Genomic DNA, 14098 nt, shown 5'->3' on the forward strand with positions numbered 1-14098 from the left:
ATGTCGCTGTGGCTGCGGCGGGGCCGCGGCCCGGAGCGCTGGGCGGCCGAGCGGCGGGAGCTGCAGGAGCGCAGCCGGCAGCAGTGGGAGAGCACCAGCCGCGCCTTCGCCCGCGCCGCCGCCGCCTGCTCCCTGCAGGCTCGGTGGAGCGAGCCCCGCGTCCCCCCGCCCAGGTAGGGCCGCGGTCGGTGCGGCGGGTGGCGGGGCGGCGCGGGGATCCCGCTCACCGCCGGTGTGTGCGGCAGCGCGGAGGCGGCGCGGCGGGACGCGGAGGAGGCGGCGGCGCGGCTGGAGCGGCGGCGGGAGCGGCTGCGGCGGCTGCTGGGCGAGGAGCGGGAGGCGCTGGCGGCGGAGCTGCGGGAGCGGCGGCAGCGGGGCGGGATGCGGAGCCAGGAGCTGCGGGACGGGCCCGGAGAGTGCGGGAGGAAGGTGAGGGAGCGGCCCAGCCCTGCTCGTCCTGTGCTTCAGCTGTACCAGCGGCACTTGCTGGAGTTGCCAGCCCTGAACCCCTGTGAGCCTCGGCGGGGTTTGGGATGCTGAGCACTCCCGTATCCTGACCTGACCCAGCTCTGTGTTCCCAGTTTGCTGAGCCGCCGCTGCAGGAGCGCTGGAACAAAAACAACGCGGAGCTCCGAGAGGTGATGTTGCTTTCTCTTCAGTCCCTGCTCCCTTGTATTTATTAAATGAGTTTTTAACTTGAAAATCGTCATATCTCTGCTGTGGTCACTCATCTTGCATCACAGCAACTGCCCCAAGTTCTGATAAACAAAAGGCAGAGAAGTGAAAGAGTTTAAATAGTTTTAAGAAGTTCTCTCAAAGCTGTATTTTTAAAAGTCAGAAATCTGTTCAGACTCTGAGCAAATTTTCAGAGCGCACAATGTCAATATCTCAGGCACATAAAATATAAATATTACAAAAAATATAAATCTTAATATCTCAGTTGTACCTGCCGTGCTGTGGTGCTTCCTCATTCTTTATTCCATCCGAGTGCTGCTCCAACATTGCAGTCCTGTGTCACTGTCACTGTGGTGTTTCCCATGTGACAATGACCCTCAGGGCCTGGTGGGCACCTTGGACACTCAGATGAGCCCATCTCTGCAGAGGCAGATCCTCCTGGGATTTCAGGTGCTGCTCCAGAGAGTCTGGAAGGTCCTGGGGGACAGAACCTCTGGCACTGATGGCCCTGCTACATCTGTTGTGTCTCCAGGCAGAGTCTGAGCTGCACAAGAAGCACGTGGGGAAGGCTTGGGGTGATCAGCCAACACAACAAAACAAGGTATGGGGGCAGCCCTGGTGTTCTGGTCACTGGGAGGACTCTGAAATGTGTGTGTGGGTGGAGGGTGACACTTGTGCCACGGGAGCTGCTGCCAGGAAGGGCACTAACATCTTGCAGGAGTCTGCTCTGTGGATTTTCTGAGCCAGAAGTTGTTTCTTTGTGTCAGGCTAACCTGAAATGCTGTTTTCTTTTATTTGAGAAAGGAAGAGGTGACCAAACTTGAAGAGAAAAAACGTTATGAAAACGAGTACGAAACGGCACGAGGGGAAGCGCTGGAAAGAATGAGACAAGAGGAAGAGAAGCCTCAGCTGGAGAAAACCTTACTTCAGCAGATAGAAGAACTGAAACTGCAGGAGACAAAGGTAATCTTGACTTTCTCCTCATTGGAGAAAGGAATTTGTTGCTTCACTTGGAAATACAACAAGGCTGACCTGACCTCTTCTCTGCATGTTTGCACTGCAGGGAGGGTTTTCCCTGCCTGCAGAGGAGCAGAGCAGGGTACAAACTCTGGTTAAGCATGCTCTCTGGGGTGTTGTACTCTCTCTTGGTGCTTGTGTTTTCCTTTTTAGGCAACAAAGCTGAAAAAGGAACAAGAGAATTTATTAAAGCAGCAGTGGGAGCTGGAGAATTTGGAAGAAGAAAGGAAACAAATGGAAGAGCAGCGGAGGAAGAGCGAGCTTGGGTAGGACATCACGCGGAGCTTGTTCTGGATGGAGTCTGTTCCTGTGCCCACAGCAGTACTTGGGGCACCAGGAGATATTCCAGGTAGCAGTGGTAGGATGTAAATATCTGAGTTTTGGTGGACTTGCCCACAGCAGCCAAGGAGCAGAGGCACTGGTGCTGTTACTGCTTTTTGTTTCTGGTAGCAGGTTCCTCATTGTCACAGATGTACCTCCCCAGCTGCTGCTGTACAATGATGTGGTGCTTTACAGTCAGTGTAATACTGTTCTTTTTTTAAATTTTGCTTTTTTTCCTCCTTCAGTCGCTTTCTGAAGCATCAGTGTGACGTCCAGCTAAGGAGACGAGCGCAGCAGGTACAGGAGGAGCTGGTAAGAGATTCATTTGTACTTTCTAGATGCTGTGTGGTGAAAAAACTTGTTGTGTGTGGTTTGTGTCTGCCTCTGATTCCTACAGATCAGGGGGCCCCTTCCAGCTTGTGCACAGGGCTGGAGCACAAAGCTCACGGGGAAGCAGCAGCTTGAGCATCGTGCTGAGCACACCCTTGACACTCAGCAGTAATGCCTAGAGGAGCCCTGCACACAGGCTGGGAGGCTGTTGGATAATTAATCCCATGATTTTTTTCTCCAGGAGACAGACAGGCAAATCTTATCAGCCCTCCTGGAGAAAGAGGAGGAGGATCAGAGCTGGCAGAGCCCGCGGCGGGGACGGGCGGTGGCAGACGTGGCCTGGATGAAGAAGGTCATTGAGGAACAACTCCAGCTGGAAAAGGAGAGGGAAGCAGAGCTTGAGACTATCTTCAGGTGAGTCTGTCCACCTCTGAACCTCACCTGAAGACTCCATGTGTGCTGGATGTTCCAGGTCAGGGGGTCACTGAGAGGCGCAGGTGGGATGGACACACCAACAGGCAGGGAACAAACCTGAAGAGAAACCCAAGTGCTCCTCTAAAGCACAGGATAGCTTGTCTGTGCCTGTGGGGTATACAGGGGGGTTAACCTCAGAGATAATTCCTCCTCTCTCCTTTAGGGAAGAAGCAAAAAAAATATGGGACAAGAGGGAAGAAGAATGGGAAAGGGAGAAGGTGGCCAGAGATCGCCTGATGAGTGAGGTGATGACCTGCATTGATGATGTTCCTTGGTTCAATGGAACCATCATTCCACTTGTAACCCACCACCCCCTGGAGAGTTAGAACCTTCCATGCTGGGGTGGAATTGTGTTGCTTGTCTGGTGTGTTTCCTGGGAGCTGTGTAACCATCCCCTCCCTTTGCTCAGGTCCTTGCAGGCAGGCAGCGCCAGATCCAAGAGAAGATGGAGCTAAACAGGAGGGCCCAAGAAGAATCCATTAAATATCGAGAGCAGCTGATCAAAGAACTCGAGGAGGCCAAGGAAGGGACTGGTCGGGACAAGGAGCAGGAGGAGGAGCAGCAGAGAGGCCACAGGAGGGAGCTGCAGGCACAGGTAGGCTGAGCTCCCCCGTGCACACCTGGCTGCTGAGGCTGCCCCACCTCACCTGATTTCCCCTGCACAGGGAACAGAGCACAGCCTGGGAGAGGAGGAGCAGCAGCAGGGATCAGCCCAGCAGCACCTGGAGGCCAAGCAGGGCTGGCACAGCAGGGTAAGGTCACACCTGGGTCACCCCAACACACGAGCCCAGCGTGGAGTGACACCATCAGTGTCTCTGATCTGCACTTCAGACATCACAGTGCCAGGGCACTTCCCCTCACAGAGCTCTACACTTCTCTCTTTTCTTTTTTTGCTGATATTGATATATTAGTCCCTCTCTCTTAAAGAATTTTTGAGGCAGATGTGTTGTTAATGCCTCAAATGTTGCTCAGTGCTGAAAGGGATTTATTGGCTGCATTAGTGCAGTTGGTACAGTGCAAGTCCCCTGCTCAGTGTTTTTGTTGACTGTCCTGCTTTGCCTGGCTCTAAAATCAAATTTGAGTAACCCTACCTAAAGCCCCTGCCCAGCCCATCAGCTCCTGTGCATGTTCAAGAGTTTTTGTGGATTAATTCCAGAGCCCATGAACTTGTGCTGATCTTTGTTTTGACCCCATTAGTTCTACAGTTACCCAAGAGCAGCTTGGACCTGAGGAATGAGCATGAGATGCAGCTCCAGACTACAGAAAGAAAACTCTGAGGACTCAAGGAACTCCTGAAATAATGGTGCTTCTGGAATAGCCTACAGGGAGATCAAGACTTGACTCAGTAGATTTCTGAAAACATTTAGTTGTGGCCAAAATGAAGAGAAGAAAAGTGAAGAAGTGAACTGCTTCACTTGGCATTCTGGAGTTGTGCTCATGTATTTCAGTACACGAGAGGCTGAAGCAACACAGCAAATTCACCTGAGCCACCAAAGAATCTGTGTCTCCCCAAGGAAGAGGAGCTGTGGGGCTGTGCCAGACTCCCACCCTGGAGAATCAGGCTGTGCCTGGCTCCCCACTGGACTGTGAGGGGTTAATTAATAATGTACATTGCAAATCAGTCAGATCATGTGTGCTGGGGCAGCAGTGCTTGTCCACTTCCTCTCCAGAAGGTGCTGGAGACTTAACCATTGTTTTTCACTTGTTTCATAAATAATGAATAATTGAAACCTGAACAAGGATTTGGTTTTGTTACATGAGCAAACTACAGCAGCAACAGGAGAGGAGATTGAGTTGATTATTGCAGTTCATTCCTTGCTGTTGCCATCCACAACTGCAGACTGACATCAGTCCTGTCACAGTGCACAAGGAGCTGTAACAAAAACTGGCACTTTCCCCAAGAGTAGAAACCTTTCCAGAGATCTTTAGAGAACCAGCAGTCAAATAAGCCCACATTATTTCACACACTGAAAGGGTTTTAGCATTTTATAGTAATACTGTAAACAAAAGATTAAAAGTCAAAATATTGTACAGACAGAATGACACTGATAAATACAAGGTTTGGAAAAAGGCAAAAAAAGCTTTTCCTTTCCTCTGCAGCATTTTGTGAAGGAAGAGCAAGTTTGTTTACAGGGGGACAAGAGATCTAGGCCTAAAAGAAAAACACACCTTTTGTTGTAGAGGTGCTACAAACTCTGTGACTGCAGTGCTGTGAGTGGAGGGTTCATGAACTTGCTGCTGGGGGTTCCTGTGGGCTGTGGACCACTCTGATTTCAGTGTAGCTGGAGCAGGGGCTGGCAGTTACTGAAGTGTCCCTTGGTTTTGGATCAAAGGCAGGTTTAAATAAGGGATAAATTACACCATAGCTCAGTGTCACCCTGCTTTGGAAAGCAGGTAAGATATGTTAAAGAGCAGCACACAGTGGTGTCCTGGGAGACGGGAAAATACCATCTGCTGCCTTTCAGACATTATTTAAGGAAAAGTTCCTGGAAGGTTCTCCATGTGTTTAATTAATTGCCAGTTTCATGATTTTGAAGTAGGTTTCACAAAGGTCATTTGCTGTTTTAATCCCAGCCTGCCTCTGCTGTCAGGCTAGAGCTGCTTCTGGGGTTCAGGAGGGCAGAAAGGAAATAAAACACCACAATGAAGAACATTAATTTACTGGGCTGTCATCTCCTCTCTCCATTCCTTCCCTCCCTCAGACTCTGGGAGCCAGACAGCACCAGGAATCCAGCAGTGCTGTGGATTCCACACAAACACACCATGGCTGGCTCCTGGGCAGGCACAACACAATTCCAAATGAACAGAGGCAAAAATCAGTGATTTCCTGCACCACCTAAAATTCAGACTCCCAAAAATATTCTCTATTTTTAAATTATGGACTGACACACTTCTGTGAACTGAGAAACCTGGAGCACACATGGCCACTGGGGCCAGGCAGCCTGGCAGGGGTTACTTAGCAAGTTGTCAAATTTTGAAATATTTGCATTAAAAACTTAGAGGAGATACGAGAAATGTTTTCACATTTGGATATGTTGAGGTACAGAGGTTATGTGCTGTGGCAGACACAGCTGCTTTTGCACTGGCACTCTTCTAACTTCCTTTTTTTTTGTTAATAAGCACAGAAATCTCTAGTGAAATTGCATCTGGAGTTACTGAGAAATGCTGCTGCAAACAAGACCTCAAAGATGACAGGAAAATTCTGCAGGAAACTTAACAATGAATTACTAACTCAGAAACAAAGGATAATATTTTAACCACTAATGCCCTAAAATAACATCAAACATATATATTAATGGCATAGTGACAACTAAAAGAAATAACTACTAAGTTTCAAATTCCTTCCAAAACATAAAGTGACAAAGACCTTGCAGAGTTACACGTAACAAGCTTGGATGCCCACAACTACTACTGGTTTAGCAGACTAAAAAAAAAAAGAAAAACAAAACATATTGCACAACAGTTGATATGGGAACAGAGGACGTTGGGCTTGCACCCCGTTACCAGGACAAACCTTCTTCCTGCTGGGAGCAATTCCTGGAGCCTGGGGAGCCTCAGCCAGCAGGATCCCAGCATGGGGAGGCTCCAGAGGGATGGAGATGCTGCAGTGGTGTCAGAGCAGGATCTGAAAGCAGAACGTGGCCCCAAGGAAACATCTACAGCGCTGGGACATGAGAGTGGCTCGACAGCTACTTGCAACATGCTATTATCCATAACTACACTGGCAACACAGGCACAAAATAAGGCAGTGGGTTAAATTAATCATAAAATTGTTAGAAAACATGCAAAAATAATACTGAGTTTAAAAAAAAAAAAAAGTTTCTTGCCCCTTGAAGTTTTTTTTTCCTCGTAAAAATGCGCATAGTTCCACACCTAGATGTTGAAATCCAACCTTTAAAAAAAAAAAAAAAAAGCCCCAGAGTAAAAAGCGCCGGGTGGCTCAGTTGTTGTTCTCTTTGGTTGTGATGGTGACCAGCTGCTTGGCCGCCTTGGCGATGTCGTAGGCGCACTGGATGACCTGCTGTGTCACCAGCTGCATGTCGGGCGCGGGGCTGGGCTCGGCGGGCAGCGCCTTCCTGCACTCCGACTGCAGCCTGTAGGCGCTGGAGGTCAGCAGCCGCAGCGAAGTCCTCACCAGCTCCGACTTGGGCTTCTGCGAAGGGAAAAACAGACGCTGCAACAGGCACGACGACACAAGCTTTTAATTAGCCGGCAGTGCTCACAAGGGTGCTCTGATGCGGCCGAGCACCGACTCCCCTCGAGCACCGATTCCCCTCGTGGCAGCGGGCGGAATTTCTCTCTCCCCCCTCTCGGGAGATGCCCAAGGGCTGCCAGGCAGCAGGCAGGGATATTGCTCCGTGCCCTGCCTTAGGAAGTTACTCATGCCCATTTCTGGTGGCTGTTTACTGTCCCAGCCCACGCCTTGTCACGGCATGTCCAGGATGATGGGAGCAGCCTTGGCTCTTTCCTTGCAGTTTTGGAGAGGTGGGTAAATGTTGCAGACAGCTTTTTATTAAAATCCTTTCTTAGGATTTTTCCTGCTGGAGCTGAGAAGTTTCAACAACAAATGTAAACAATGGTTATCTGCTGCTGTGGAATGCAGCAGGTGGATCTGTGATTGGTGTCCTGTGGATGTTTAGATTTACTAAACTCACGGCAGAGCTGGCTCTTGCTCTCTGCCAAGACACAGATCATTCTATTCTATTCTATTCTATTCTATTCTATTCTATTCTATTCTATTCTATTCTATTCTATTCTATTCTATTCTATTCTATTCTATTCTATTCTATTCTATTCTATTCTATTCTATTCTATTCTAATCTATTCCATTCCATTCCATTCCATTCCATTCCACTCCATTCCACTCTATTCTAATTCTATTCTATTCTTAGCTAGCCTTCTGAGAACTTTTCCTTCTTTTTCTTTTTAGTATAGTTATAATTTTATATATATATATATATATGTCATGGAATAATAAATCAAGCCTTCTGATCATGAAATCAACATTCTCGCCTCTCTTTTCACCTGCAAACCCTTGTGACCACGGTCACAGGTAAAGACTTTACAAGAACTTGGTCATGGGGATTTCAGTCCCGAAATCCCCATGACCAAGCTCTTGTAAAGTCTTTACCCACCTCTCCAAACAGATCACTTTGATGGGTGGATAACAGATCGAAACGTGGCTGAAGGAAAGAAATCCAGGTGATGGCACTCAGATGGAAAAGGAGGTGATGAGCCTGGTGAAATTCCCATATAACCACACAACTCTTCATGCCAGATCAAGTTTTGTACAATTCTTCAAGAGTTTTACATTCAAGAGTAGAATTAAAGGCCTGGACTCACACTTTAGCCTTTACCAGTTGCCATGCTAATAAATACAAAGGTGCATCACAACGCCATCATTTCTCCCTACTGTTTTCATTTTGAAATGAAATAATTTTTGATTTTCATTCTGAAGGGGAATTGCACATAAAGATTGAGGCCAAAACTGATGGTGGCAGGTACTTACTTTTGGGAACAAGGCTGCCATCTCTGTCACTGCCACATGTATTCTCTCGGAGCACGGTATATAGCTGCAGAAAGATGCCCTGGGTTATTTATTCATTGTAGAGACCCCCTTCCCTCCTCCTCTTCACTGCTTAGTGATTGTTATTCTAAAAACAACCATGTGACTTCAGAAAAAGCAAGAACTTAACCAACAGTGCAAAATTATTTCTTAGTTTTTCGTTGTTTTTCGGAGTTGGTTTGAAGGAATAACTGTTCATACTTTTTTTATATAAAAACTTTGTCAGGAAAGTCTCCATTTGTGTGCAACTCCAGAATAGCAAGATGCCTTCTTGGATTAATTAATACCCAGTAAAACAGACAAGGCAAATTCTCACACACATGCATCCCCAAACTACCAACTGCATTCACAGTCTGTGAATTCTAAATATTCACTAATTCTGATGAGTTATTTAATAAAATAAAACAGATTCCATGAATCCTCACAGATTTCGCTTCTGATTTATATACCAAATGAAAACTGGGTTGTTCAAAATAGAACTATTTCCCATCAACTGCTGTGAATAGTGAAGTGTTAGTGTGCTCTCTCACAAGTCTCATTTCAAAAGACTCACTTTTATGCTTCAAAAACTCAATTTTAGCATAAGTTAGTTCACATGATCCAATCTTAAGCAAAAGAATCTCAAAACTCACAAAGCATTCAAGAAAACTATTCAGCATGTGTGGGTTATGGTAGGCCAGTGCCCTTTCAAGCAAAAATAGCCCCCAAATTCACCCCCCCCATTAATTTTTTGTTTGATCTTCTTGCAACACCAAAGGTGCAAAAAAAAATCATTCACTTGCAAATGCACTGAGAGAAAAGCAACACACTGGGGTCATTTTGGCAATGCAGGAAAATTGCTTCAAAAGGAGTATTTCCATGTGCCTCAAGCCACATGAGTTCTCCCAAATAAACTAAAAGTGGAGAGAGGTCTTCCCAAGTTCACCACAATTACCTTTCTGCTGTGGAGTTAATGATTAATCTCCTGCAGCCACAGTGACCAGCACCCTACCTCGTTAAAAAGTCAATTTACTGATTAAACCCTTCACTAACGAGGCAGAGAAAGCCCTGAGAATAACCTGAATGAGACACTCAGGTGAATAACATTTCACTGTGTGTTCTCTAGGTCAGCTGCTAAATTTCCAGTGTAGCCTGGAGGAATGGCTTTAGGTTAATGTCCAAACACTCACTGTGAGAGGCTCTGGCACTGTGTTGGGTTTACACACACTCCAGTGAGACATCAGGAAGATATTCAAGTAGTGACAGCTTGGGAAAGGAATCCCTCATTAGCAGTAAATTGTGTTAATCTCTTCCTCCAATCCTGACATTTGTTGGCTGGGGTTTGAACCTGGGCAGTTCTGTTTTAAAGAGCCTCTCAGGCAAATGTCACTTTTATTTTAGGCACTAACAATGTTTTGGTCAGGTTGGAAGGTACCATATAAACATCTTTTTTCATGGATTTGGGATACAAATGATCTCATTTGACCCCCAGCTGTATAAACACTGAGGGGCCTCATCTGTCAGGTGTGAATGTTCCACCTTGGAAATGTGAAACTCCTGCTACTTTTGCAATGGTGCTAAGAAGCAGCAACCACGTGTTTTGTTCATAAAATCACAGAATGATTTGGGTTGGAAGGGACCTTCAAACCTCAAAGATTTCTTCCTAAAGGAAGAAATTCTTCCCTGTGAGGGTGAGGATGCCCTGGCACAGAGAAGGTGTGGCTGTCCCATCCCTGGAGGTGTCCAAGGCCAGGCTGGATGGGGCCTGGAGCAACCTGGGACAGTGGAAGGAGGTGGAACAAGGTGAGCTCTAAAGTCCATTCTAACCCCAACTATTCTGTGATTCCACAAACCAACCAAGTTGCAATTTAATTTATCCTGACAGGCAATAAAAAAACAGAGCCAGGAGAATCCACCAGAGCCAGCTGCAGCTCCAGGCTGTGGTTCTGCTCCCCACTGATCCCTCCTGGGAGCTGAAGGGGCTGTGCCACAGCCCTGGCCTGCAGGGGCTGCCTGCAGCTCCCCATCCCTGCAGCATTTCATGCATCGCCTTCCACGACCCCCGTGCAGCCAGAGAGGGAGGGACAGAGGCAGCAGAGAGAAGGAGAAAGGGCACTGTGCCTGGGAGGCAGGGACAGAGGCCAGAGTACCAGGAGGCAGGGCCGGGCTGCTGGCTGCTCTGAGGCTGCAGGGGCGCTGGCTCAGGGCGCAGGCTGGGTCTGAGCTGGGTCTGAGCTGGGCCCCCACGCTCCAAGGGCCTGCTGAGCCCAGGGAGCACAGGGAGAGGGGTGGGAGAGAGTGGGAAACAAAAGGAAGAAGGGCTTTCATTAATAGATGATACTCTTGCATTGTGGTTTTTTTTTTACTCTCCATGTGATTTCTCTTTGCGTTCCCAGCATGAACTTGGAGGATGTGTTATTACATCCTCAAGTGTCTCATTTTGGTAAGGAAGCATTCTCCTGTGTTAAGGAAACCAGGGAAGAGGAAAACAAACAACAGCAGCTTCCTAGTTCAGTGTTTTGCAAGACAACACTCATCTAAGCATAGGCAAACACCTCACTCCACGTGTGGTACAGAAAACAAAAAATGCAGCGTAACAGGCTTTTAAAAAACCTGATCAATTCAACAACAAAAGCCAGGTATGCTGCATTGTTTCCTTCAATGATTTTTAAAAGAAATCACAACTGTATAGTGTGATATTCATAAAAACCACACTCATTTAAAGCTTCTCTGTGTGAAACAAGCACCAAGAGGCTGCACTGAAAAGGTTACACCAAGGGCAAAGAGCTCAGCACAAACACGGCAGAAGTCGTCGCTCGGGTGAGAAGGAGAGGCCACGCCAGCCCTGCTAAAAATAGCAAAGTACAAGAAGGAAAAAACACAGAACAAAAGTGGCCCCATTGTTGTTCAGTGCTCTGAGCAAGGCAGGAAGTGAGGGCTCAACACAAACCTCTGCTGCTCCTCCCAGGAACAGAGGGCACCGAGCTGGGGCCACAGCACAGCCAGACCCAGCCTGCAGGGCCAGGTCTGTGGAGCCCAGAGTGTTCCAGCCCCAACATGTGCTCACACCTTTAATTTACAGCCTTCTAAAAGAGCTGTGTGGGGAGCAGCACCTGATGATCAGCAAGGGTAGATCATTTTTAGTCAGCCACAGCTATTCTGGAAATTGTTCAGGTGGGCCAGAATTTCCCTGAGGGAGCTGAAGCTGCTGCAGCCTGATGGGCTCAGGCAGTGTTCTGCTTACTCAGCTGGCTCTGTCTAAACCAATAGTTCAAAATACTTGTGCTGCTACAAAATTTGTACTAATACCTCAATAGGAAAGCCAAATTCTCTCTTTTCCACAATTTGCTCCTGAAGCAAGGCTTGGTGTTACTATCACACTCTGCACAGTGTAATTATCTATGGACATAGAAGGGTGAAGATCCAAGAAAAACTTGAACACATTTGATTTGTGTCTATTACAACCCTGGTTTTGCAGGACTCACAAGTTAAGGGCAGGGCAGACAGCACTGCAGCCAGGACCCACTCACAAGGGGCTGGTCACTTGTCCCCAACCTGCCCTGTGGCACTAAGGACACCAGAAAACACCACATACCTAACCCTACACATTTTACAGGTGTGAAATAGAGGAGCTGTATTTCACATTCACCTGTGCTAGAGGTGAAAACACTTGAAGAATTCCCTTTGTTTTCTCATCCTTTGTTTTCTGCAGAGCTCTTCCAGCCCTCCCTCCTTACCTGTCATGTTTGTTCTCCTGCGCCGCTCGCAGCAGCTCCTGGATGTTCTTGGTGATCTGCTCTGTTTTCCTGATCACATCTTCTGTACTGGGCAGACTGGAGCTGGGGGCTGGGTCTGTGTCCTCAGGGATGGAGCCCTCCCCCTGCCACACCACGCTGCGCTGCCTGCCCTTCCTGCCCGACCTGCAGGGAGCAGAGCAGGGCTTGGCATGGGGACAGGGACACAGAGCAGGGCTTGGCATGGGGACACAGAGCAGGGCTTGGCATGGGGACAGGGCAGAGCAGGGCTTGGCATGGGGACACAGCAGTGCCCTGTCACCCCCAGCTGTGTCACAGCACCTACCCTGGCTCCTCCAGCTCCACGGGGGTGGTGGGGTTGTCATAGTCGCTCTCAGACACGCTGCTCTGCTTCTCCAGCTTGGAGGCCTGCAAGGAACAGATTTAGTTCAGCCTGTGCAGGACAGAGCAGCTCTGGGCTGGGCCAGAGCCATGTGCTGTGCATGGGGATTTGCTCCTTGCACCACAGCTACTGCATTAGCCTGGAGCTGCTGTGCCCCCTCTCCCCATGCCAGGCTGCTGCTCAGCTGGTACCCAAAGCCCTGGGCATTGCCAGCACAGCCCCTGGACACCCAGCACAGCAGGACAGACAGACAGACAGAGCACAGCATCCTTCCCTGCCACTGAAACTGCCCCAGGGACACAACTCTGAGAGGCCACCAGGAGCTGAGGCCAAATGGAGAAGCAGCACCATGAAACAGGAGCCTGAACAGTGAATAAGAACCACTGGAGAGGGAGAGAACCCCAGAGAGAAGGAGGCCAGACGAAGAGTAGAGCAGAGGCCAGAGACCACAGTGGGGAGGCTGAATGCAGAGTGGGAAGGCCACAGCAAAATGGGAGCCCAAAACAAGGGCTGAAGACTGTGGCAACTGGAAAGCCAAAATAAAGACAGGAGACAGAGATGGGGGAGCCCAAACTGCAGGTTTGGGTCTGAGGGCATGGATGGGACTGAAGAGACCTGGAGCTCATCACAATTGGGGGCCAGAGGGGTTAAAGACCATTGCAAAGTGAAGCCCAAAACAGGGTGGGAGGCCAAAGTGTGAGGAACTGAGGCCCCTTGAATGCTTAATGCTGGAACAGAGGTGGAAGACCAAAGAAGTGAGAGTTCTGGATGCAACAAGGCCAACCATGAGAGTAGAGGGCCACAGAAGAAGTGCCAAAAGGAGGAGAGGAGCCAATTCCAAAGTGGAAGCTGAAATGAGAGCAGGAGGAATGCAGGGAAGCAGAGGCTGGATTGAGCTCTGTAGGCTCACTGCAAAGTGGGAGGCTGATCCCAGAAAAAAGGCTGAATGAAGAAAGGGATACCAAAATGAGCTTGGAGGGCAAATCCTCAGCCAGGCCCCAGGATCACCACACATCTGCTTCCTCAAGTCTTCTAAAAACTGCAAAGCTTCACCCAGGTGCCCAGCATGGTGTGTCTGGTGTCAAATACACCATGCTGGTGTCACTCTGATCCCAGAACAGCCCCAACAACCAGCCCTGAGGATCTTACAGAAACCCTGAAGTCATCATGAGGGAATCTCTAGGGTTAAACTGTAAGGGACACCTCTAATCTGCTGATCAAATAATATTTCTGCCTCAAGGACAGACCAAAAATGTCACCAGGAACTGGTTTTCACTGGCTGAGATTAATTTGTTAAGCACTCATCTGATGTTAAACCCATCAATTCTTAAGTGAAGCACCTGGAGTTAAGAACCTCTTTTCAATTTTACTCTGCACTGAAGGAAAAACCAGCATTTTTTGAACACTCTTCTTTCAGGACAGCTGGTAAAGATCAGTTGTAAAAGTGAAATGTATTTTGAAGATGAGGAACTATTTTATGTAGAGTCTGACCTTTGTCTGACCTTTCCCCTCTCCCAGGTACAGAGACAACAATCCTAACAGTGGCAAAGCTCGACCATCTGGTCAGAAATACAAACAACAGTGATGAATTACAAGAAG

At 48.3% G+C, this 14098-nt stretch overlaps 2 protein-coding genes across 6 annotated transcripts in view; one reads left to right on the forward strand and one right to left on the reverse strand.

Moving 5' to 3' along the window:
• TCHP (trichoplein keratin filament binding) lies at positions 1-6727 on the forward strand. The gene is given in 11 exon segments (XM_058036924.1): positions 1-429; positions 582-638; positions 1208-1276; positions 1480-1638; positions 1846-1958; positions 2259-2325; positions 2585-2757; positions 2981-3062; positions 3227-3412; positions 3483-3569; positions 4015-6727. Coding segments are annotated over 11 exon segments (1455 nt in total). The 3' UTR covers positions 4048-6727.
• GIT2 (GIT ArfGAP 2) overlaps positions 6720-14098 on the reverse strand; it is a 22269-nt gene continuing 14890 nt past the window's right edge. For all 5 annotated transcript variants that reach the window (XM_058036920.1, XM_058036921.1, XM_058036918.1 and 2 more), the window contains 4 exons: positions 12443-12525; positions 12100-12282; positions 8327-8390; positions 6720-6970 (listed from right to left, as the gene is read on the reverse strand). In XM_058036920.1, coding sequence (XP_057892903.1) covers positions 6758-6970; positions 8327-8390; positions 12100-12282; positions 12443-12525 — 543 coding nt within the window. In that variant the 3' untranslated portion in view covers positions 6720-6757. The remainder of the gene's footprint in view (positions 6971-8326; positions 8391-12099; positions 12283-12442; positions 12526-14098) is intronic.

The sequence above is a fragment of the Melospiza georgiana genome, chromosome 18 (assembly GCF_028018845.1).
Source record: "Melospiza georgiana isolate bMelGeo1 chromosome 18, bMelGeo1.pri, whole genome shotgun sequence".
NCBI lineage: Eukaryota > Metazoa > Chordata > Aves > Passeriformes > Passerellidae > Melospiza > Melospiza georgiana.